Source organism: Haliotis asinina, chromosome 10 (genome assembly GCF_037392515.1).
Source record: "Haliotis asinina isolate JCU_RB_2024 chromosome 10, JCU_Hal_asi_v2, whole genome shotgun sequence".
In the NCBI taxonomy this organism is placed as follows: domain Eukaryota; kingdom Metazoa; phylum Mollusca; class Gastropoda; order Lepetellida; family Haliotidae; genus Haliotis; species Haliotis asinina.
In genome coordinates, this window is record NC_090289.1 from 40,639,438 (window position 1) to 40,666,123 (window position 26,686).

General features: G+C 39.7%; 3 protein-coding genes across 3 annotated transcripts; all 3 read left to right on the forward strand.

The window, feature by feature from the left end:
- Positions 1-7,431: 7,431 nt before the first annotated feature.
- Positions 7,432-16,230, forward strand: LOC137297762 (innexin unc-9-like). Its single transcript, XM_067829707.1, has 2 exons — positions 7,432-7,436; positions 15,078-16,230. Exons 1-2 carry the CDS (start codon positions 7,432-7,434, stop codon positions 16,228-16,230), a joined length of 1,158 nt encoding a protein of 385 aa, XP_067685808.1.
- A 3,141-nt stretch (positions 16,231-19,371) lies between these two features.
- On the forward strand, positions 19,372-20,550 carry LOC137297763 (innexin unc-9-like). Its single transcript, XM_067829708.1, has one exon. The coding sequence runs from the start codon at positions 19,372-19,374 to the stop codon at positions 20,548-20,550; it is 1,179 nt and encodes a 392-aa protein (XP_067685809.1).
- Positions 20,551-20,754: 204 nt separating this feature from the next.
- On the forward strand, positions 20,755-25,892 carry LOC137297764 (innexin unc-9-like). Its single transcript, XM_067829709.1, has 2 exons — positions 20,755-20,759; positions 24,746-25,892. Exons 1-2 carry the CDS (start codon positions 20,755-20,757, stop codon positions 25,890-25,892), a joined length of 1,152 nt encoding a protein of 383 aa, XP_067685810.1.
- Positions 25,893-26,686: the final 794 nt, after the last annotated feature.

Here is a 26,686-nt window from a genome sequence, read left to right on the forward strand (position 1 = left end):
ATGTGAGGCATTGTCCAATATCCTGTGTGTTTTTCTTTTTAAATTTCTCCTTTGCAATTGTGCATGCTTGCAGCTGGTTTAAATTATGGCTTAAAGGAGAATTACATCTCTTGACCTGGCTTATGTGTATGAATAATCTGTTCATTAAAATTCGTTCAAGTGGTGTTTGCACAGTCGGGAGAATAACGCTAAAATGAATACCTTAGCCAATACTTTACTTGTGAAGTTTTAATCTCTGTAGTTATTTAGGTCTGGATGGTTCGTCAAAGTATTCGCTGACTTTAGACGTTCTTGTCATACTTGTCTGGTCTCATGAATATTCATGGATAAATCCCTGTCAAGAATTGCAATTTTCAGTGTTAATGTATAGTACCCACTAAGGCTCGGGGAAAGTAGACTAGTACATAAATTAGTTTAGACCAGCCCTTAGCGCTCTGGCAATGTATTACCTACTAATTAATAGCAAAAAGAGTATTGGAGATATTTACTTACAAAGAGGACACACCAACCCTTAGGGATTAATGACACTATGAACTAACACAGAGAACACATCAGCCCATATGGATTAAGGACACTTTCAACTAACACAGAGGACACACCAATCCTTAGGGATTAAGGATACTATGAACTAACACAGAGGACACACCAATCCTTAGGGGTTAAGAATACTATGAACTAACACAGAGGACACACCAATCCTTAGGGATTAAGAATACTATGAACTAACACAGAGGACACACCAATCCTTAGGTGTTAAGAATACTACGAACTAACACAGAGGACACACCAATCCTTAGGGGTTAAGAATACTATGAACTAACACAGAGGCTATACCAATCCTAAGGGATTAAGGATTTTATGAACTAACACAGAGACACACCAGTCCTTTGGGATTAAGGATTCTATGAACTAACACAGAGGACACATCAATCCTTTGGGATTAAGGATTCTATGAACTAACACAGAGCACACATCAATCCTTTGGGATTAAGGATTCTATGAACTAACACACAGTATACACCGTCCCTTAAGGATTTAGGATTCCTTGAACAGAGGGTAGTCCAACCCTTAGGGAACAAAGGATTCTATGAACCAACATAGAGTACACACCAACCCTTGGACTAAGTATTATATGAACTAACACAGTAGACATACCAACCCTATCGATTTTATTAATTAACTCAGTGTCACGGCCAGTGCCAAAGGTCAGGAGCAGGTACATGGAAAGGTTGCGATGCTACAACAAGCGGTAGGCAGGAAACAACGTAGAGACTTACAAACGAAGTTTCAAGCAACTGACCCGTTATAATCGACTTTCTATATTCTGTCATTGTTAGACATTCCTTTCTTTAATTCATAAACATACTAATGGTAATTCTTTATTTAATTTTATTTGCAATTCTCTCACACTTTCAATTTCCTGGAGAACTCGGTGTGCAGCAGTAACACACGTGTCATTACCATCGTGGACATGCAGCTTCTCTCTTCCCATGTAGGCGTTACACAACTTAGAAGATGCTATTTCCACAACGACTAATGATATGAGCAGATAAGTTTGCATAGCGGCGTGAAATGAACGTCGCCATTATATCTTTTACTCATCTTTTTGTACCCGTGACGGTTTTGTTTCGATGACAGACTGTAAAATAGATAAACAAACAAAACATAACATGTGAGAAATATGCACAATAATCATAGAAGAATGTGTTGGCACCAACAATTAAACAACATATTAGTATATCACACATGTGTGTCTTCCATCTATCAACACGCACCAGCTAAGCTATATGAAGACACTTTTTGACAACGTAACGTCTTCGACAGCAAATGAACAATACAACGACGGTCTGTGCCTCGAGTCTTTATAGCAGATGGCGATCGACATGAGTAATTGTCCGTGTTGACAATACACGAAGAGCCACAATATTGATTACAAAAAAATCTAATGTTTTTTTTAGTTTTGGGGTTTTTTCCCACAGAATTCTGTCGCAACGTTAGATTTCCACAGGTATAACACGTGTACACATCCCGGTGGCATCAAAATCAAGAATTTGACAAGCTTAACCAGTCACTTGTGCTTAACAAGTCCAGTTCCCCACCAAATGTCACCTCGAGTAAATATTTGTGGTCACTTTGAATATAAGCCTATCTGTTTAAGCTTCCTCATTTCGACACAGGGAATAGCTCTAACTCAGAAATTACTCATGATGAAATAATATACACTATGCTTTTAAAATACTGAAAATAATAAAGCCCTTAGAATTTGTAAATGAATATATCACTTCTACGGTTGATATATACTTAGATATTTATCATGTTAAACTTTTTAACATTGTACTTGACACTGGTATGTTCCTAGATAAGAGGCTAGCTAGTATCACACCAGTTTAAGCTTCGACTTTGTAGATTTGGTTGTTTTGACTACCATCCTAAGCTTTCGTCTCCATGACAACTTTTATTCAATAAGGAAAACAATAAAGATTGTATTAATGGTTAATGAATTATACTATCGCGATCAATGTCTTGCGTTAACGTATACCAGAACATGCCTCGTCTTGACCAACATGTATGGACGAATGAACGTTCCTGTTACAATAAACATTTGCTTACACTAAACAAAATAAATTCCACCCAGGAAAAAAAGTTGGTCATTCCTACTGAATACTGAGTATAAAGTGTATATACAATTACATTTCCGAGGAGGTCTGATTCATTTCAACACATTCAGGTCTGTCCTTCTCAGGAACACAGAAAATTGTTGGAACTCTATCTTCCTCGGAAAATCCAGCTGCGTATCACGTTCATATTGAACGCAGTGAGCTGTACATGTTATGTTTATTGTTGGAATATGACTATGGTCTATATTCAAACTGTGCCTTTGACGACTGATATTATGAACGTGCTCAGGGCACAATGACACGTCAATTAAAACATTCGACCCTTTCCCTGGATACCACAAGGTACTCGCAATTCCGATAGAGACTCTAGATAGGGGGCGCGTGTAATCCACGTGCACTGTTACATACGATATTTTATGTCTTCCAAAGTCGAGAATGCAGTCATTCTTTCTAAATGGACGGGATGGGGAAATGGGGAACCCGGGTCTTCGGCATGGCGAGATAACATTTTGGCGACCCATCTCTCCTATAATTTAATTGTATGTATGTGAACAGGTTTACAGGAGACTTCCTTTAACAGGGTAAGGGTGAGTGAGGTAGTGTAGTGGTTATCGTGTTCTTTCCTCTCACCAAAGGCTCTGCTTTAATTATATCTTGTGTTAGTCCCAGTTCTAGTATATCTAACGATAATTCTTGCATGTTTCAAAAAGCGTCGAAAAACACATAACGATACACAAAACCGGTCACACTGAAAGATATTCACAACCTGATATCCCTCCCCGACAACTTTGCCCACCTTTATCCAACCGTTAAATACCCGAACATAAAAAACCTCATAATCTATTTAAACGCTCCCAGCAAACATCGGTAACTTAAACAGACCATAGAAAACCGATAAATGAAAACGGCTCACTTTCAGAGAAACTTGTCAGACTCGTTTTATCCGAAGCTGGTATAGAAGTCAACATGAATAAAGGTTGGCACATCTTCATGGAACAGAAGACGGGTCGTAACATCCAGTGATCCTTTATATTACGACCAAATAGATATAATCATGTCATATTGTGAATACTACATAAAAACACACTAGCATGATACAGCTTGCTGCAACCTTGACAATCTTCGCAACATGTTTTAAACTCGTTTTCCTTTCACATTCCCCTGCAATTCGCAACACACCAGTGTTATTTAAAATAAATTCGGATATTTTGTATGGAGACCTATTCGCCGCTACAAAGACGTAATTTTATGTTCGAAATGCATGCACTTTTCAAAGAAACAGTCCGTATTGAACAATCAGCCTTAATATGGTGTAACGTTAAAGTAAACTGTGATCGGTTTTATAAATATCAATTGTGATCATTGTGTGCATTCTGTCCTTCTCAGCTGGCTGATGTATTATCACAGATCGGTCAATATGTTTTACTTTCTTAAACGCACGGTTATTCAGTGGATATGTTGAGTCTTGTTCTGCTGTGAATCGCATGACAGTTCAGAACCGAAGTGTTTACACTATTCCAGACACAGCAGAACCATTCGTTCAAAGACCATGTATTGGGTTAAGACATTAAAACATGTTAACGGTTAAATCAATTCTGTATCCGCAGTTATACAACGCAACAGGAACATGAAGTGACTTGTTGAGTACTTGACATAAATATTTAGGAAACCATGACAACGGTTATAACAAACGTCTGTTACATAGGAGCGAGTTTAATCCTATGTTAAAACGAAGTAAAAGAACACCTGAGTTCTTGATATGTGAGTGGAGCTAATATGACAAGAAAGAGAAGGAGTAACGATGGCCATCTGAAAACAATCGGATGTTCTTGAGCCATTTTTAGTAACATACATGCAACATGCGTAGTAAGCATTTCTAAACATGAGCATATTTCATTCGGACATTCTCCATTCGTTCCGTATACCTCATAACATACAGTGTTGGTATATTCATACGTTGTTGATTTTTATTCCATTTCATGTGATTTGGGTTGATTTAAAAATCTGAACGAGGTTAGATAAAATTTACATGAAATTGTGTAAGTGTTTTTTTTTGTTGTTTTTTTTGTTTTTTTGTTTGTTTGTTTTTGTTTTGTTTTTTTTTTGTTTTTTTTTTGTTTTTGTGTGTGTGTGTGTGTGTGTGTGTGTGTGTGTGTGTGTGTGTGTGTGTGTGTGTCGTTTTCTGCAACAAGTTATAACATACATCATCAATTAGAATATTCAAAGTTATCCAAAGGAGCTATACAACTATGGTTATTCGAGGTCGAGATATATTATCCGGCTGTCATAGTTGAATCTTGGACAGAAAGTGGGGAGAACCTCTGCGACTGTTTTCATTACTATCGTTTTGTAATCAAATTTTAAATGTACACTGAGTTGGCAAATCAGCAAGTTTAGGAGAAAACCCAGTCGTGGTATCGTCACATCCCTATGTCAGTGTGATACAGTGTAACATGTCGAGACATTGCGAGGCGGTAAAGATGGGTATGGTGCCAACAAACCATTATCAAGTGAATCTGTGATCCGAATCTGTGTACAGACTGGGGTGTAGTTGCCCAGATTACTCCAGGTTGACCAAAGTGAGTGAGTGAGTGAGTGAGTGAGTGAGTGAGTATGGTTTTACGCTGCCTTTAGCAATATTCCAGCAATCATACGGCGGGGGACACTGGAATTTTGCTTCGCATTTGTACTCATGTGGGGAGTCGAACCCAGGTCATCGAGGCAACGAGCGAACGCTTAACTACTAGGCTACCCAACTGTCCCAGTTTGATGAGAATCTCTGAAAGAAAGGTATTGCCGCATTCAATGATCCACTTTGTTTTTACTAGTCATGTAATGACTTGGTGCTCATCGATTGGAATTGTTGACTGTGCATTGCTGTAACATTGCTAAAGTTTAGAAGAATGAACCCAGTTTAAAGATAAAGTTTTGAAATTATTAGCGGTACATTAGGTGCATGGAGTTCATGATGCAACACCTGCGAGTAATCAGATCTAATTCCGGGCAGGAAAATTGTCTGCATTTTGTTTCTGATTTAACATAGTTAGCGTTCAGCAGCAATCCAAACAAGAACTCCTAAACAAATAAAGATGGCAACCGTAAATAACCTCCTCACGTGGGAGGAGATGTTAAACGTTAATACATGCCTGTTTATATGTATTGTATCGCTGTATGTACTTGCACGTGCATGAGAGTAGACCGTGTGCGTGCATGTCACTTGCACTACCAAAACACTGTGTATAAACTACATGTGTATATATTCGCAGATGCTGGGTTATTTAAACGAACAGGCAAAGGAATATTTTACATAACATCTAAGAGGTCCTGACTATAAAACAAGTTCAGGGTTATATTAGAAAGCTCTAAGCGTCTGTTCAACACGTGCAGGATAGTACAGGATATGTACTGGTACATTCATGAATATATGCATGAACAAAATTAGTATGCATTAACACATGTATAGTAGTGTAACACATTGTCTATGACATGAACCAATTTTACAGAAAATGTTCATAAAATATAATAATAAAATATAACGAGTGAGTGACTTTAGTTTCGCGTTTTTTTTAAAGTGTGTTGACATACGAGCAGGAAAGTATGACATTAACAGGTGTGCCAACACATAAACTATTTCCAATGTGTCCTACCCTTTTTCAATTTACATTGCGTAGTATTCCATACATTTCATCCCTTCTCATTCCTTCCTAAACTTAACATGCAGTATACAACATGCACAATAAAAAGGTGCAAAATGAATGTTGGAAGTCAACTAATGGCGGTGCACAGTCTTCACAGCTCTTAAGTAGTACTTTTAGGATTAGAGAGTTGCTTTATTTGAATGACCGAATGAAAATGAGAATGTAAAAGAGATCATGTTCGCTGCAGGTTTTTCAATGCAAAACACGTTTCAACGTGGAGACGAGTAAAAAGAAGAATGACATCCGGTCGTCTACATTGCATTCACAAAGAAACTCCACGAAATAAAAAATGCACGGTTTGTACAAACATGTGAATAGTGATTCAAGCACGACGGTGTGTACAGAACTACATCGAGAAATAAACATTGTAAGTCTATACCACTGTAGTATCCTGAACAGGAAAAGAAACGCAACTTTGGTTTTCGTACGCTTACTTCCATGAGATTTCATGTTATCGAAACTTGCGTTTCTTTTGCTGTTCAGTATATTTCAGCTATATGTCGTACATGTGATAAGGGAACTGCAGTTGTCTTTGGGAGAAGATGTGGGATATTTACTGCAGAAAATCAAACCTTTGTTTTGGCAGCATAAACTTCCTTTTGACTCGCTTTTAGAAAAATATATTGAGTAGCCGGTGACCAATGTTTGTGTAATTTCCAAAGAACACAGTTCTGTATGTCTAGTGTATATTTCATAAGCTATACTATCAACACTTGTCTATGTCAGAAACAATATTAATAATCTGACACATTACAAACAAAACTTACAAAGTAACCTTCCGTTCAAAATTTTATTAAGTGTCCCTTTCGTAAAATAATCTCACAGCATACATCCAGTTTTTAATTTCCCGTCCAAAAAGTAAGTGAACATAGTTTTCTGTGAACGTTATCGGTTTCAAGCTCGGGAAACATACGCTGTGGTACTTATTGACTGTCCACCATGTTCGACAGGTGTCACCTGCAAATGAGTTGTCTGTTCCAGTAAGGACTGTGGCCATGGTGAAAGACGGGGATTCCCCGTAAGTTCTAAAAATAACCATGAAGCTTGCTTTGAGGGCCTGCCTCTGACTGGCGTATTACTTGAAAGACCGTGAAACCGACGAGGAAGGCTAAAACATGTCGTAAGTTGATTTCCGCATTTTTTCTTACATGTTATTACTTTTATCAAACTTGTTCAATTATTATACTTATAATATTTATAGGAAATGGTGAAGGAAGCGCTTTTTGACCATGTTCAGTGGACAAAGCGTTGCCTCCCACTGCACTGGAGGAATGGTATATATTGCTTGTCATATGAGAACGTGAATGTATGCTTGGAAGTGGAGCGCCGCATTGCTGTTTAATACAGGAGCACACGCCTTATCGCTCAATGCGTTCTGGCAGTAATGAAAGAATCACTTCTGATAATAGTTTAATTGTTTTAATTCCTTATGGATGTGTTAACTTTGTTGAACGCGAGTATCTTTAAAATATTTTAATTGTTTAGTTTCATTTATTCAAGTAATGGGTATCGTTACACTAAGAACATGCCATTTATGACATTGCATTTCCACATCCGACTCACATGTCATTTTGTGGATTTCGAGCGAGTTTAGCAGCCGTTCATGTGCATGCTCGAGCACTGAGTAAAATGCCGGGAGTCATCACGTTGTCTATTCCCGCACTACATGGAGAACACATCTGCCCATGCGCGAAATACTCTGAAAAAAAATACGCGAAACAAATTAGTAATATATCTTCCATTCTATGTCATAAATTTACATTCGTGTCATGTAGAACCATTTACTTATCATAGCCGTTTATGAACTTTTGTATTAAAGAAATTGATGCGAATACTTGCATTAAAAACCTGTTACAACCAATGCAATTTGTTACATGCACATATATGTTACATTTGTTACATGTTTCATTCATATAAGCATCTAAGTAACTTTTCGCCTATGCTTTGTCCCTATGTGGTGATATGTTTGAGATGTGCTCTGAAGATGTTTCACACATATGTCAAAGGTCTCGATAAATAACGAATCATGGGACCCGTCTCACGATAAAAATACGAAATCGTCTACAAAAAACCTTTTCAACATCTGGAGTCGGTCGTTTCCTGTTCGTTTCTGAATTTCCTACTCCTTCCCCTCTCTTACAATCTGTTAATAATTTGGAGTAATCTTTCAACAAACATATGCTATACTCTTTACAACTTCCAGCGTTTGTTAGCGAACATGTTACTATCCTCACGACAGATAACAATGCCGACAGGCAAGAAAGATATTATCTTCACGACAACTCAACATTTAGTTGTCTCACTGAAGATGAGACAGACAACGGTAAATACACGTTAAGTGAACAAAAAGATACCAGTGCTTGAAATAATGCATGTATCAATTTACGAGTTACGGATGGAAATGCAATTTCCTGTTTCTCCACAATACCTGAGCACCTGGCTGACGCTGTTGAAAAAGAGAAACAAACACTAAACACTGATATAACGATCACAGTAGAATAACCTGAAGAGATAATGTGTTTACGTACAGGTAATATTATATCTCTTGAACATGGTATCATCTTAAGTGTAGAGTTCCTAAAAACAATGTAATACGTATAATTATTTTCCCACCATCGTAACGAATACAAGTTAACATGAACCAATCGAGAATGTATGAATACCGGATATTCAACGGCCTTCGGATAATATTAACCACGCACTTATTTGGAGTTTAGTTCCGAATTCGACTGGTTTAGTCCCACGGTAGCCCTGCTCCAATGCTGTACGTAATGGTTAGCTCGTGCTTGTATAGTTATTCTGTCTTTCGAAGCGGCAATTCAAAATAGGCGGACAGTACAGTCTAAGGACCACAAGCTCTTATTTATTATTTTTTAGGAATTAGCGTTTAAACTAATAATTGTAACTAGGAGCATTGTTAAAGGCTAGTCCGATGGTTAAACGAGCTAAACTAGGCACACGTATTTGAAGCGATATTAGCCCAAAGACGATCATTATTCTCAGTCACCGCTTCAGTTACAGTTTCTGACTTTTAACATTACAACGTGTTCAGTCCGTTTGTTGTGATGGACAGATTTGATGGAGTTTGTAAGCATCCATCGTAATAAGTAATCGACCCATAGGTAATGTAAGTTTCCATCGCTAGGAACCCAAAACTGGTGATCTGTATTGCATTTTAAGCCATCGGCCAGAAACTATGCGTGATGCTGGTAAATACAGCAACAGCAAATTTGCTTTACGCGCTACAATTTGTTTTTGTTTTTTTTTCTTTTTTTTTGCCTTGAACTCTGGTCTAATGTGGTTAGGTATTGACATTCAGGTATTGCTTTCGTTTTGGTATCAAAACTAACATTTTGTTTACAAGACTCATGCAAGGTATGCATAAACCTTCTTTTTCAACCCAACACAGACATATCCTTTTCCCATAACGATCGTAGGGATGATAACTTGACCTACATCCTGCTACCACGTGACCAGATGACATTTGTCGAACAAATATTACAATAATAAATGAAAGCAAATGAACATCACGTGAAAACACTATTGTTCTAAATATGCCATCCACGCACTGTCGAACTGAAAACATTTCAATGGGCGTGTCTTTGAGCCAAACGCTTTTACTTTACGTAAACAAAAACACTCGTCTCTCGGAACCGAGTACGCCCTCAACAAGACAGAAGTTTTATCGTATTTTTTGAAATCTCATATTTCTGCTCATCTGTCCCTATCCTCGGAATCTGCCGTCAGGGGTCAGCACTCGGCACGTGCGCTAAGCCAGCTGTTGCGTATGTTGCGCGACAGTGATGGCAACCAAAGCAGTTACCCCCCTTTGTCTTACGTTGCTTAAATATTCGCCATTTAACTAGACGTATTTTGTAACATTTTGAATAAGAATAATCTTATAAATTTATTTTAACAATTCTTAACATCCCGATATGTGAGTGTCTAGTAAGTTAAAACAAACGATATGACGTCTCTTACTTGAGCCTCGCACCATCACGAACAACATGGCCGTATCTGGTTTCAAGAGAAATGTCACTCTTCTGTGTATATGACCATTTTCTCCAGACGCACGAGCCTGATTCAGTATTGCTCGAGAGCCTAGGCATGTTATCACTGCAGAACATTCCGGTCTCAATGTTTACCCGTCCCGGGCGACAAAGATTAAATCAGAGAACAGTTTCCTTGGTTTAACGAAGGCAACCAAGACAACCCCCTCTGATGCATATGCCATAGATGCAGGTGGGGTTGCATTGCAATAAGGCAAAGGACTCAACGTTACAAACATCTTTTGGAAATTTAACGTATCTTTATAGCCTTTATTAACCTCACTTTCTGTGTGCACGTTTGGGAATTACATATATGAAGTTTCCATAGCGAGATCTGGGCGTGCCTTATGTTCAGAGCGCTGGGTATCAGGTTACTACGCATTGAGCATACCCCCGAGAACGTCTATTGCTGTTACATGTCAAGTTATAAGGATGTGTAGCAGGCGACCTTTTCGGTTTCAGTACTACTACTAGCAGTATCAGTATCAGTAGTAGTGCTACTACTACAACAACAACAACTACTACTACTACAGCAACTACTACTACAACTACTGCAAGTATTGCTGCTGCTCCTGCTACTACAGCTACTACTACTACAACTACAACTACATTCCACTGCTACTTTAACCAACGTCACTTCTACCACTACAACTTCTACATTGTACTAACTTCTTTATTGTACCTCCATATCTTAACACAACAGCTGACCCGCTCTTCTGTTATTTTCAATGTACCCCACTTACAAGAGAGGTACATTTCTAGGTACCCCGCCGCCAATGGCAACGCATTCGGTATTTCGTGGTAGCACTTCGATCTTTATCTCGAATAACATTGAATCACGTATGACAACGATCGATCACGTGTTCCAGGGTGTTTGTCGCTCATGTGTAACTCGTCTTTACTTGTATGATCTAACAACCGTGACAATTGACTCAGTCTGCTTTTAACAAAAAATGCTCTAAACATGGAAAGAGTTTTTTTCATCTGAAACTTTTCCAGAACAGACATGTTAGTGTCTAGAATCGCCCACACGCACTTTACTTCGCTTGCGAATGGTAAGATGTAACACAATGGAATGCGTTTGCGCGCTGTTTTCCATACATTGTGTGGGTTAAGTGTTTGACTAGATTTGTTAACAAACAACATCCTACAGCTGTAATTACTGCTGAAACGAAACAAATACATACTCATTATTTTGTCAGAATTGTACAATCGACGCTTCTTTTAGCAGAGCTTTCTTCTACATAGGGAACGAGAGTGAGTGAGTTCAGTTTTACGCCGCACTCAGCAATATTCCAGCTATATGGAGGTAGTATGTAAATAATCCAGTCTGGGCCAGACAATCAAGTGATCAGCAGCATGACCATCGATCTGTGCAATTGGGAATCGATGACGTGTATACCATGTTAGCGAGCCTGACCACCCGATCCCGTTAGTCGCCTCTTACGACAAGCATAGTCGCCTTTCAAAAGCATGGGCTATTGAAGGCCTATTCCACCAAGAACCTTCTCGGGTCACATATTGAAAGGGTCTTGCGTGTTGCTTCTATCGACTGATTTGGTATACCGATTCCTGTTGATTAACATACCTGGGATGTCAGCGATATTTTCTGGTTCTCTGATGTGACAAATGATGTGTAAAATGGCCACCGTAATAATTGGATTCAGTATGTTTTTCCTCAAACCTGTCATTATAAAAGTGGCAAGCCTACCAAAGAATCATACAGAATTAGATGAGACATGTAAATTAAGATGACGATGTATGTACGTTCCTTCACCTCGATGTGACGTTACCCGATAGTTCGTGTGAAGTTACCTATTATCTGAAAGTATCTAGACACATAAGATCAATTGCACTGTGTTGTTCGTAATTTTCCCATCTTATGAGAAAATTCCAGGTTCTAATATCACGATGATTTGGCAAAACCACACCTTTGCCAATTTTTGTTTCTCAATTAATTAATCGACCAACTGTATTGGAAAAGTAAGAAGTCATCAACTCAATCTTCACTGACATGGGGTAAGAACTGTGTCTCGTCCACAATAAAGACTCGTTTCGATGTCATATAGGCACAATTTACTTGAAATATAATTGCCCTTTTCCTCGAAAACTAAATTGTCGACGTGTGGATAAAAGTCACCGTAACGTAAGACCAACTGATGTCGTCCCCAGAAACAGTTTCTCCGTTAACTCCGAGAGTTTACATGTTCCAGAAGTCACACTGTTACCTGATGTATGTGAGTCTTCGTCAAGCCATGTCGCCTCAAGCCAAAACCAACATGTAGAACTGTTTCAATTAGCGCATCTTCGACGCTGTCAATTTCCCTCGGTATGCCATCTTCCTCCTTCTGGCACACAGAAGTATAAAATGATACTCTTGTATCTTTATGGGAGCATCTCAACATTTTCGCAAGGCGCGTCGGGGGTGCACAGAAAACGGCTGCAAGACAGACATTTGTGAGGTTTCGAGAAATCTGATCGTGACTCATTCTCTTACAAACCTGCGTTATCCGGAGTTCTACTGTCTGGATATATGTCTTTATCTGGAGCCTCACTATCTCCATACATCTCCTTGCAAACCATCTTTATCTGGAGTCTCACTATCTCCATACATCTCTTTGCAAATCATCTTTATCTGGAGTCTCACTATCTCCATACATCTCCTTGCAAACCATCTTTATCTGGAGTCTCACTATCTCCATACATCTCCTTGCAAACCATCTTTATCTGGAGCCTCACCACCTCCATACATCTCCTTGCAAACCATCTTTATCTGGAGCCTCACTATCTCTCAGAAAGCATCTTTATTTATCTATCTCCTTGAAACTGATTATGTTAATCGATGCTCATGCTGTTGGTCTCTGGAGTTTCTTGTTAAGATACGACTATTTACAAACAGCCGCAATAAAGCAGAAATGTTGCTAATTGGAGCGTAAAACAACAACCAAACAAACAAACTGTTTCTGTTTCACGGATATAAAATGTACGTCTCCTTTGGCACTGTTCCAGGTGGTACACTTAAAAATGTTATGCCTTTAAAGTCATCGATGTGCATGACTAACATAGTCGACAATACTTCTCGTCAATGTTTTCCCTGGGAAAGACACTCTTGCAGCACATGCCTCTTAAATTCGGAGTTAAGGTCACAGTATTGAGTGTGGCACCGTGTAAAAAATGCTTCTGAGTCATAGCGAGTGCTCACGCTTTAATAAGTGCAAATGAATCAATGTTACAAGTGCATCAAATATATACTCAAAGGCAAAAGAAGATGTGTGTAGACGTCCAGTGAGATGCCTGTGATGGACGTTCTGGAATCTCTGTGAGGGAAGTTCCAAAATTAACCATTAATGGCGTCTTGTTAAACCTTGCTACAATTCAATCATATGATTGTATCAGCATATGAGTGAACATCAATACGTTACAAATAAATGATAGCTGTGACACACACCTGTCTCCATTTTAAAGGCGAACGCCCATTAAAAAGTTTAAAATAGCTTTGTTTTGGTAGCTCACCGTTAGGGGGAATAATAGTACAATGGACTCCTTTAGTTTCATATAACTATGAGAGGGGTTTAGACGATTGAAAAATAGTTACTGGCTATTCATAATGGTAACGTTGTATGGTAACCATTACAGATGAAGATCAAGAAGATCTGTTGAAGTCGGTTCAACATCAATGGTTCTTACTCCTTCCGGGATAAGGATTTCAAACACGTTAGTTACGCTAACCCATATGATTATAGCACCACAACAATTAACCTTGGGTTAGTTGACATGGAGTGTGCTTCAAGGGATTTACATTCATTACTCTCCCGCCTTATGTGTCTACATGTATCTCGTGTCAGTTCATGGTAATTGTCAGACCAAACAGGAAACACATTGCCACAAGCTCACAAAGAATAATTGGTGTGGTGTTTCTCTATGTTGCATTATCAATGAGACATTGTTACATCACGCGTGAGGGTTTTAGGTTTGAAATAATTATGTAAAAACACTTAACACGATTGTGCCAGGACTAGCAGTATCCAAACCATTCCTAATTCAGCTTTTAGACGACTGTCGTCTCACCGAAGTGCAGTGCCGCAATTTGTTTGTTTGTTTGTTTGTTTGTTTGTTTGTTTGTTTGTTTGTTTGTTTGACACCGCACTCGGCAATATTCAAGCTATATGGCGGCGGTCTGTAAAGTCAGCGAGCCTGATCATCCGATCCCGATAGTCGTCTCTTACAACAAGCATGGGATACAGAAGGCCTATTCTAAAACTGATCTTCACGGGTACAGTGTCATAGCTGACAATGGTAGGCATGTAAACGACACCGCCGTATGAACAATGTCGCCACAAGGTATACGAATGCTAGTTCCTGTAAGTCTAGATGGAGTATTGGTAGTTTGGAGGCCTATTATGCTTGATTATTTACACGCGGTCACCATACAAACAACATCGCGTTGCTAAATTACTTATTTAACCGGTGAATTATGAGGTGGTATGGAGAGGGTTCAGAACCTAGTTCGAGAGGTCATTAAAAGTTTGGGAATGTTGGGGTAGTCTAAGGGCTCAAGGGTTTGCTCCTCACGCCGAAGATCCGGTTTCGATACCCAACTTGGGCACAATGTGTGAACCCAATTTCTTGGGCCCAATTGCTGGAATATTACTAAATTGACGTAAGACTAAACTCACTTACTCACTGAATCTATTTGTTTTGAATGTTACTAGGTTCGAGTTGGGTCTCATCACCCTTCCCAATATCGAGGTGCTCCCAGTATACTCTGATGATGGCATCACAGACAGGCTTTACCACAGATGGACGGTGATTCTACTGGTATTGTTGTCAGTGGTCGTGATGCTTGTCAACCTCGTGGGGGACCCAATCCATTGTTGGTGTCCAGCAGAGTTTACGGACTCACACTGTAACTACACCGAGGCATTGTGTTGGATCCAGAACACGTATTTCGTCCCAGCTGACCAATACCTACCGAACAATGTCCTTGAAAGAGAAGAGTTGGAAATAAAATACTACCAGTGGGTTTCTATCATTTTACTTTTCCTAGCGCTGTGTTTCAAAACTCCAAATATGTTTTGGAAGATGCTGAGTGGCAGAGGCGGAATCAATCTAGAAAAGATGATATGCTATTGCAATTCAAACCAGATTGGAGACAAGAGAGAGGAATGCGTTCGGGTCGTTGGAAGGAATCTGGACCGCTGGTTGACCACATCAAAACGAGCTCATTACGGACTGGTTCACACGGTCATTGAAAAGGCTTCCACCTGTTTTTGCTTCTGTCTTGGGGGACGGAATGGGACATATTTAGCAGGACTGTATCTATGTGTCAAATTTTGCTACGTGTTTGCGTCCATTGGCATTTTGTTGTTGTTGAACCAATTACTTGCAATGGAGTACACGGTCTTTGGAGTAGAAATGATACATAATTTCATTAAAAATAAGGAAATGAGAGAATCCCCGTTGTTTCCCAGAGTTACGTTGTGTGATTTTCAGATACGCCGCCTACAGAATATTCAGCGATACACAGTACAATGTGTTTTAGCAGTTAACCTATATCATGAGAAAATATTTGCTTTTCTTTGGCTTTGGTTAGTAATTATAACTCTTATTGGACTCTACAGTTACATTATATGGATAAAAAAGTTAATGGTTCCTTCAGGGAGGACGTTTTTCGTTCAGAAATACCTGCACTATGTCGACAGAAAGTTTAAGGACAATCACGCAAAGGATAAATTCTTAAGAGACTATGTTTCTACAGATGGTGTATTTGTGCTGAGGATGTTGGAGTACAACACTAGTGAGAGGCTGGTGGTTGATGTGGTGAAGGTCCTGTGGAACAGTTTCGGGGAGGGCATCATGGTCTAATACTGGTGGGTGATGTAGTGAAGATCTCGTGGGACAGTTTCGGGGAGGGCATCATGGTCTAATACTGGTGGGTGATGTAGTGAAGATCTCGTGGGACAGTTTCGGGGAGGGCATCATGGTCTAATACTGGTGGGTGATGTAGTGAAGATCTCGTGGGACAGTTTCGGGGAGGGCATCATGGTCTAATACTGGTGGGTGATGTAGTGAAGATCTCGTGGGACAGTTTCAGGGATAGGCGTCCTGGTCTAATACTGGTGGGTGATGTAGTGAACATCTCGTGGGACAGTTTCAGGGAGGGCATCATGGTCTAAGACTGGTGGGTGATGTAGTGAAGATCTCGTGGGACAGTTTCAGGGATAGGCGTCCTGGTCTAATACTGGTGGGTGAAGTGGTAAAGGTTCTGTGGGATAGTGTCAGGGATAGCGTCATGGCCTAATACTGGTGGGTGAAGTGGTGAAGGTTCTGTGGGATAGTGTCAGGGATAGCGTCATGGACTAATACTAGTGGTTGATGTGGTGAAGGTCCTGCAGGACAGTTTAGGGGATAGCGTCATGGTGTACTAGTGGAAACGCTTTTATTGAAGTTTGTGATTGCGTGTCCCCTTGCAAAACATACTTTTATAAGGCCAATCTGAATAATCTAGATATGAATTACTTTTACAGTTGTAAATGGATATAGGGATTTTCAAGTCTGTAGTGACTCAATGGAGCTTCCAGAAGGTTCAGTTGTTAATGGTTATTGAACACAAATGATGCGATAGCGTTGGAATCGTAAATTGAACTCAACTTTCAGCAAAGATTTCTGATCAAAAAGGATATTGATTGACTTATGCCCCATATATCATTTATTTGGGAACTGCATTAATGTGTCTCTTGAAGTCTCCATATGTAGGCAAGACAGTAACATGTCTGATTTCATTTGGAGATTTCTTTAGGATATGGAATAGGTAAATAAGGAATAATAAACGTTTTACCTTTCAAGTGTTAATCCCATATATTTTTGTGTTTGCTTTAATCAACTACTGTTTAAATATTTTGAAATACACACTGTACACATAGCTGAATTATAGATGTTTGTTTTAGTCAAGCTTATCAAAACTGTTGAATTACAATGCTAACGCTGACCGGAGACTGGATAACATAAATGTGTCAGAGGCAGGTATATGTTTGATGTTCATAAAGTACATGCTCAAAGTTCATTGCAGAACGCAGTCGTCCCAGCGTAAACTAGTTTACTAGTATTTAGAATTGCATGTTCTGTCAAACACGACACAACAAAGAAAGACTTAATGCAAAATATACTATTCCACTGGCGGAACCCATATATGGTAAATGTTCAGTTAAGGAGTGTTGATTGGAGCAACGCGAACAGTATCAGCTCAGACTGAAAAGTCTTGTTTAAGAAATCGTAGTCGTAGACTCTCAAGACTCATACAATTTTGAGATAATACGGTTTTTGATTCTGCCATGTATATATTTGCTGTAAAATCAAACGTGGTATTTTATAGCTTTAATGATTTAGCTGTGAAATATTATTTGGTCATTGGTCACATTTCAAGATATTGATTTATTGAATAAGATAATTTGACGTGTTGTTTTAACATTTTTACACATTCCTGTATTGTGAATTTCATTATAAATGACATCCATGTATCTTGTTGTCGGTAATCGTGTGTTTTCCTGTGTTCACATAAAACTGTGTACATAGTGAATTACTATGACTTTTCTCTGTCAAATCGAACATGAATACAGCTCAACATAGGCTGAGGCCTTGAAAAGGTCTTCAATACTCAAATGTGTCATGAAGATGCTACACTTGCCAAGTTCAAAGTTGGGAATAGAATTTTAACACACACACACACACACCCCACCCCCAGCCCCCGTGATGTTACCAGTGAGTGAGTTTAGTTTTATCACATCGGTGGAAACCAGATTGGGCTTCACAAATTGTACCCAAGTGGGGAACCCAACCGGGTCGTGACGAGCGAACGCTTTAACCTCTTAGTTATCCCGACCGCAGCCATGACGCAATGAACGTAAATGATGGTGTAACCTGAAACTTGAAACTGACACTGTATCATGTCCGACGTGGAGAGAGTGAAGAGGAGATGAACACATATAAGCCATCACTCCGCAGTACCATCTGAGTGGCCATGTCATAGTGCGTGGTCATATGTATTCGGACAGTGTAACTGTGTGAAAACAGGGATGTTAAGATAATTCTCTCCCCTTTCGTAAGAAATCTATGCCGAAAGCAGAATCGACTGTGCAGTTGTGACAATATCATGCGAATGTGTTTGTTTGATGCCGAGTTCAGCAGTATCATGGCTGTACGACGCGGCCCGTAAACAATCGAGTCTGGACAAGACAATCCAGTGATTGGCGTTACGTGCTGTGATGACTGAGCTTGTTTCTAGATATCACTATCAACTAATGATGTACCAGAGGTTCTCCAAAAAGTGAGCGTATCCAGTATAATCGGTGCCACCAATGTGTTTGATAGGGAGTGTCTGTTTGATATCCTAGACAAGATCAAACATACTGGTCGCTGACTTTGGCTATGGGATTCAAACACGCGACAGTTGAATTGCAAAGATATGGAACTCTGAACAAGAGGATGTGGCAGGTTTGAAATACATACTCCCCTGTAAAGAGAGGGAGAGATTCAAATAATTTGAAACGATAACATAATATTGTTGAGCGAAGAATTTTCAGCACATCAGGATATGCTAGTTTATATTTGTTCAGAGCAGAATATGTATGGGAGAGTGGAGGCAATCAACAGTTGACTTCCTTACATTGTCAACTTGCTGATGGGATTAACCACTTTGGTCTCGTGTACAATCGCATCCGTGTTTCGAATCTGGTCATGGACTCCGACTTTTTATAACTGCTACATTGTAACAAAAAATAAACATGTCCAGACAACACACCACCAGAGCATTTCTGCGCATGACGCACGACCTCAACCTCTATCTGTTAATAATGTTCGAGATTTATGTTTCTGGAGTGCATCTCTACTCAAAACTCTCATGCTCAAGTAAGCACAAGACACGCGCAACAACGCCATATTATCCTATGTCTTTGTCTTACTAATGGTAAATGTAGATGTACCCTGTACATGAAGTAGCTATAGACTAGAATGCATGCTGAACCATTTATTTTGATTATTATTAGGTTTGGTAACATCGACCCCCCTTCCATCCGTGTAACACCTCCAAACTCTGACGACGACATCGCCGACCGCCTCCACCACAGATGGACGGTTATGTTGCTGACGTTGCTGGTCACGTATCAGGAATATGTTGGCGACCCCATCCATTGTTGGTGCCCGGCTCAGTTCACCGATTCTCACTGCAACTACACCGAGTCTCTTTGCTGGATCCAGGAGACCTACTTCGTCCCCACTGATGAAAGTCTCCCCACCGACGAGGGCAATAAGAACGCTAAAGTCAAGTACTACCCATGGGTGCCCACGATCCTTCTCTTTCTGGCACTTTGCTACAAAGGTCCAAATATCCTCTGGACATTGCTGAAGACGGCAAATGGGGCCAACCTGTATAAGATGATCTGTCGTTGCAATGATTGCCAGCTTGGTGAGCAAAGGGAAGTCGCCATGGAGGAAGTTGGAGACTTCTTACATCGTTGGTTGACGACATCCAAAAGAGCAACCTACGGGACTGTTCATACTATCATTGAAAAGACCTCTGCTTGCTTTTGTTTCTGTCTCGGGAAACGGACTGGAACATACCTTGCAGGCCTGTATCTGGGAGTAAAGATCTGTTACTTGGCAGTGTCAATTAGTATAATATTTATGTTGAACAAATTCCTTGCCATCAAATATACGTTTTACGGATATGAAGTCATAGAAACCCTTGTTGCTGACAGGGAGCTGCCTGAATCGCCGAGATTTCCCACAGTGATATTGTGCGAGTTCGATATTCGCCAACTGCAAAATATTCAGCGGTTCACTGTTCAGTGTGTGTTATCTGTGAACTTATACAATGAAAAAATATTTGCGTTTCTGTGGTTCTGGTTTGTGATGATGATGATGTCGGGTCTCTACAGCTACATCGTGTGGATGAGGAAAATACTCATACCCTCAGTGAGGTTCGACTTTGTGAATAAATACCTTGGTTACTTTGACAAAGAACTTCTGGAGAAGAGGAATTCCACGGCTGTGGCTAAGTTTACACGTGACTATCTCTCAACGGACGGTGTATTTGCCCTCAAAATGATTGAGTACAATACAAGTGAAATGGTTGTTATGGAAATCATGAGGCTTCTTTGGGACAAATCAAAGATTTCGACGAAGACCTAGATATATGCGACTCATAAAAACTGAGGAGGAAAGACATGGATACATTAAGCCATAGTTCCAACTTCGCCATTACATTATGTTAGGGATACCTGAATGCCGAAATTCCGCTGCAGTGAACCATTAGTCCATGACAGAGATTCGTTCATGCTTGCAACATTTTAATATAATTGATAACATTTATCATTTCTCAGCCGTTTATCACAGATGAGGTCAGTGGGGTAGCCTAGTTGTGTTACAGGATTCCATTTTTCACATGGATACAATGTGTGGAGCCGATTGGTGTTCCTCGTTGATCTGACTGAATATAGCGAAGAGTGGTTTAAATCTAACCTCACTCACTCACTCACAGATGATAGATTATACTCATGTTCAGTTCATTACACATGACACATTGCATGAAAGGGGGGGGGGGTAGTCTAGTGGTTAAGGCGTTCGCTCGTCACGGGTTCGATTCCCCTCATGGGCACAGTATGTGAAGCCCATTTCCGGTGTCCGACGCTGTGATATCGCTGGAATGTTGCTAAAAGCGGTGTAAAACTACACTCACTAACTGACATTAGAGATTAGAGATAGTCTATGGCGTTTCTTTGATGTAAATTAGTTGCGCTCATGTTATATTCAGGCTTTGCTTATGTCATGTTCATGTTTTGTTTTAAAGGTCTTTTAAAGGTAAATAGGCTTCCTCAAACTGTATACCCGATGGTGGTTCTACAATCAACATTCCACGTATTTCCCAAGATCATATGTAACACTAACCGCATGCTTCATTGCCAACTATGTTAGGATCCCATACATCAAGTAGCTAAACGTTACCATTAGCAGGGAATAAAGGCGTAGCCCATTTGCACATTTACGTCCTTGTAAATTTGATAATAGCATGGTGACACCATATCTGACGTTTGATGATGGGCTATAAATCCAATCCATCGGTTAATTATGATCTAGGTTACTTTCCAGAATAAGATAAAATGAAACGCGAAATTAATGAGGCATTGGCTTAAAGTGGGTTCCAGGCTGAGGCGCACAGAACCTAACATTCCTGTCAAACCGAAACCGTAACTCAGTGTGTCCCCTTTCAACGCATAACAACGAGCAACCAGAACGTGTCTATTCACAATTTTTAAGATTACCTTTTTTCATTAATCAAGCGTTGAAGATATCACTGTTTAATGATTTTACAAACTGTGTAATAACATCACGTGATGCGTACACGTATGTACGTATGAGCTCAAAGTGTTTTACAGTTACGATTCGCGGAAAGCTAAGTGTCATCACACTCGTTGAATTCCTAGGAAAGAAGTACTTAGCTCGATATTATTTTGCTAATGTTGGATGAGTAATAAATGAAATACTAAACTATGTCAACTGTACATAGTTCGCTTGTTAAATACCAAACCATTCACCCGTTCACAAATATGGTATTACACGGGACATAGGTTAGTATTCTCTGCTCCCGATGGTGCGGCAAGTTGGAGTTATTTTTCAGCTGCCATTCCTTTGTTAATATTGTATATTCTTTGCTCTTGTACCACCGATGGTTGCTTATAGGAATACAGGACTTGAAGTTGAAATATAAAGTTCTAAAGAAGCGAAGATTATAACTATGTTTCGCAAATGATGTCTCTCTACTCCCGACATGGATTATGTTTCCCGACACTTTATCTGTAGCTTTGGCGGTACTTCCCTAATTACCTCTCCCTGGAAAACCGAACAATACATTTTAGTCCTCCCGGGACATCTGAAAAATATATTTTAGTCTTCCCGGTACGACACGCACTCACCTAAGATCCATGGTATGTCGGTACCATATGAAATAATGATGTTATTCGACATTTCAAAAGTAGACATGAATCATTTGACTTGACATAAATCACCACACAAATGAATAGTGTTCAACGTTTTGTTGAAACTACTTCCATGACATTCCACTACGCCGCACGTTAGGGTGTGTTTTCAGAACGTACAGACATATTTTAGCCCTGTGTGGGTATTGTGATACTTTTCTAGTTTTGGATATCTTTACGCTTGTTTCGTGGATTTTATGTTTTGATGATTTACTAATCATGGTTTATATTTTTATGAATAAACTTTAAGACAACTATTCGTTCATTTTGTCTGGTATAATGGAACCTCAGTACTCCAGACACCGTTTTTTATGACCACAGACATATAACCGAGGCCGTCCGTTTTAGACGGGTCCGACTCCGGGAAAAGGTATAAGGCTATCCTAACTTTTCATAATTCGTACCCAATTTGCTTTTCGGCTGGGTCAATTTTGTTATGTTTCTACGTCTTTCAATTATTTGTACCACGTGAAATCGAAATTTAAAGCATATGTATAAAACGGTACGATAAACAGACAAATACGATTTGGTGTTGTGTTGAAAGATAACACGTTGACACTTGAAAATAACCAGATTGGAGTGTCAGTCGAAACGGATACAATTGGTTGTTAAAGATAATTAAAGAAATTAACGGAGACAATTATATGAACTCGTAAAGACCTTATTGACACATTTCATCGTATCCCATTTGTGTAGATCGATGCTCATGATGTTGATCACTGGATTCTCTGGTCCAGACTCGCGTGGTCGGACTCGCTGACTTGGTTGACACATGACATCGTATCCTAAATGCGGAGATCGACGATCTTGATGTCGTTGATCAGTGTATTCTCTGGTTCTTGTTTACAGATCACATGGCAATATTGCTGATTAAGGCGATAAACAACATACAACACAAACAATTATACTGATCATTCAGTGAAAATCACTGATGATGTCACGTGTTCGGCAAAAAAGTTAGATAACACCAGTATTTACCCAGTTTGAATAAATTTGAAATCAAACCAGTGAACGTCTGCTTTCTTATGTCCTCATAATGCGTATGCAAACATACCACACTATGAAATACATGTTTCCCCTGCGCCCCCATGAACTCAAGCTAACTCCCTTTACAACATGTCCACTTATTGTGCAAAAAACAGTATTGTAAGTCCTTAAGAATATTTATTAACACATTTAAAGGTAGTCACAAAGTATACACAATTATACAACCAGTTTTGCCCTACAAGTCCAAGCGTGTCCTACCTGTATGCAATGTGCTACTGCAGAAGCCCTCCGCAGACATTTCCACGTGAACTGCACCCACGAGCATATTACAACAACATGTAATAGTTCCTTCAGTTATGAGTATAACATTACAGCAGATATTGTTACGGGTTATTCAATACATAGTGTCTTATAATACTGACTGGACTTCCCGACTTTTTGCAATTTATCATTCCCATTTGGAGACAAGCAGATCGTATGTGTATAGCGTATACAGGTGTCATTGTACGTTTATAAAACCTTGATGTGAGCACATTTTATGAGTGATCATGAGTCAGATGGCCTCAAGATGTGGAACAACTGCAAAAACATTAACATATATACTTTTTTTGTGTATCTCTCTCTCTCTCTCTCTCTCTCTCTGTGTGTGTGTGTGTGTGTGTGTGTGTGTATGTATGTATGTATGTATGTATCTGTACAATGACAACATAGCTTTTTGTGACACAATTGCTGTAATTTCTTTTTGTGAACGACTAAATATCCATGTTACCCAAACAATCGTGATGCCAGGTGTTTCAGTGTTGTGTCCTGGCAACCACCTTAATACACCTTAAACAAAATGGGTAAATGCAGTGCAAAAATAGGAATTAGGAATCATGTTTGTCGATGCGTCATGTCTGAAAATGCCTTCTAAGCGCCCTACAAATGAAACAGTTTGGAAACTAATTAAACTCCTAGGCCTTAAGTTTGGTAAAGCTGAGTAAAAGCATTTTTAGACAAAGCCACACGGGTTTCTTTAAAATCTCCGTAAACCCCCAACAGTCAACTCTGTATGTGTAAATGGATACTTTGTTTGAAGATTTAACATGATGTTTCAGACAGTTCTTGAAATAAACCTGTGGTATTGCTATCCTTAGAGTGAAGGATTCTTTTGTATAACCATTTACAGTCAACATAAGCCCTTATCCTATACGTTCACACATACGCTCACGTCCTACGTAGAACTTGCAGAGGTAGCCTGTGGTTCGATTTCCAGACTGGAAACAATTTGTGAAGACCATTTCTTGTGGCCCCTGCACTGATGGTGTAAAACTAAATTCACTCCAATGTGAGAGATATTATTGTTATTTTTTTTTTCTTTCCAGATATGTGGTTGGAGCTGATCTTCCGTTACGGCTATTCCCTCCACACTCCGACGACGACATCTCCGACCGCCTCCACCACAGATGGACGGTCCTGATGCTTGCAATCATGGCTATAGTCGTGGGTGTCACCGAGTACGTGGGCGACCCGATCCATTGTTGGTGTCCTGCAGAGTTCACCGACTCTCACTGTAACTACACCGAAGCCATCTGCTGGATCAAAGACACCTACTACATACCCCAGACTGAGTACGTACCCACAGACATACACCAACGGGAGGAAAAAGAGATCAAGTATTACCAATGGGTTCCGATAATCCTACTCTTCTTGGCCCTGTGTTTCAAAGCCCCTAATCTCTTCTGGAAGATGCTGAACACGAAGAGCGGGGTGAATCTTGAAAAGATGATCGCGCTGTGTGATGACTGCCAGTTTGGATCTGAACGTGAGCATCACATTGAAATAGTAGGACATGTCATAGACCGTTGGCTCAGGGCATCAAAACGGGCAACATATGGCATCCTTCACGTCATCATTGAAAAACTCTCTGCATGCTGCTGTTTCTGTCTTGGAAGAAGAACTGGAACCTACTTAGCGGGTCTCTACCTTGGCATTAAGATCCTCTACATGTTTGTTTCTGTTGGCATGCTGTTCCTGTTGAACAAGTTCCTTGCGATGGACTACTGGGTGTATGGAGCGGAGGTGATCGAACATCTGTTGACGAACAGCGAACTGAGGGAATCGCCAAGATTCCCCAGGGTAACATTATGCGACTTCGAAATTCGTCAAATGCAAAACATTCAACGCTATACGGTACAGTGCGTGCTGTCTATCAACTTGTTCAACGAAAAGATCTTCGCCTTTCTGTGGTTCTGGTTCGTCATCATGATATTCTTCGGGGTCTACAGTTACATCATGTGGCTCAAAAACGTCATCATCCCATCCAAGCGGATCACATATGTACACAAATATCTGTGCAGCATTGATCGTAAGTTGCAGAAGTCTCATGCTGAGGGTAAGTTCACGCGAGATTACCTTGCTACGGATGGCGTGTTTGCTCTGAGAATGTTGGAGTACAACACGAACGAGATGGTGGTCTTGGACGTCATGAAGTTCTTGTGGGGGAAATTCGGAGAAAGTGTCGTCGTCTAATTGGTCACATGGCACTGAAATCTTTCACCGGTGCTTATAAACTGTTCCCATGAAGTATTTTTGGCACATATTGACTGCAATCATTGAATCATGTCATGAACACTAATATTTTATATCAATATGTTCTGCTAACTTGCTGTCACCTATCATTTTAGTCATCTTCATCAGTCTTTTACGAAAATTCCTTAAATCTAACATGTCACTGTCCAGAGGGACTCCCACAAAGAATTCATTCCGTTATTGATTCGATGTATAGAAATCTTAATCTGTACATTTCCACGACTGTTTTTCCTTAAAGATAACTTGAATAATATTATTATTATGAATCAGAGATCACAATATATCATGCCAGTGCAAAGTCTTTATTGAACATTATCTGTATGACAATAATCCACACAGTTAATGTATCGTACTGTCACAAACACAAGGAATTGTTACTATTTGTCTAACATTTATATTTTGTAAACACGTTTTTAATTATGTATACCATCATTCTCATACCTACATTAATGCACAAATTATAGCGCACATGAAGAACGCTCAAACTGTCATTGACGTAACTATTTCTCATATTTGTTTGACAAACACCTTAGGGTATACATTTATGTATACTAAAGTGTCATAAAAATTTGGGAATGCTTGGATAGCTTATTGGTCAGAGCGTCCGCTTGTCACGCTGAAGATCTGTGTTCGATTCTCCAATATGTGAAACCTAGTTGTGGTGTTGCTGCAATACTGCTAAAAGCGGCGCAAAACAAAAGTCACTCAGTGCCCAATAAAACGCTTTTGACACG

Excerpts from the sequence above, each read along its gene's own strand:
- LOC137297763 (XM_067829708.1), top strand. The coding sequence starts at position 19,372 with ATGCATGCTGAACCATTTATTTTGATTATTATTAGGTTTGGTAACATC.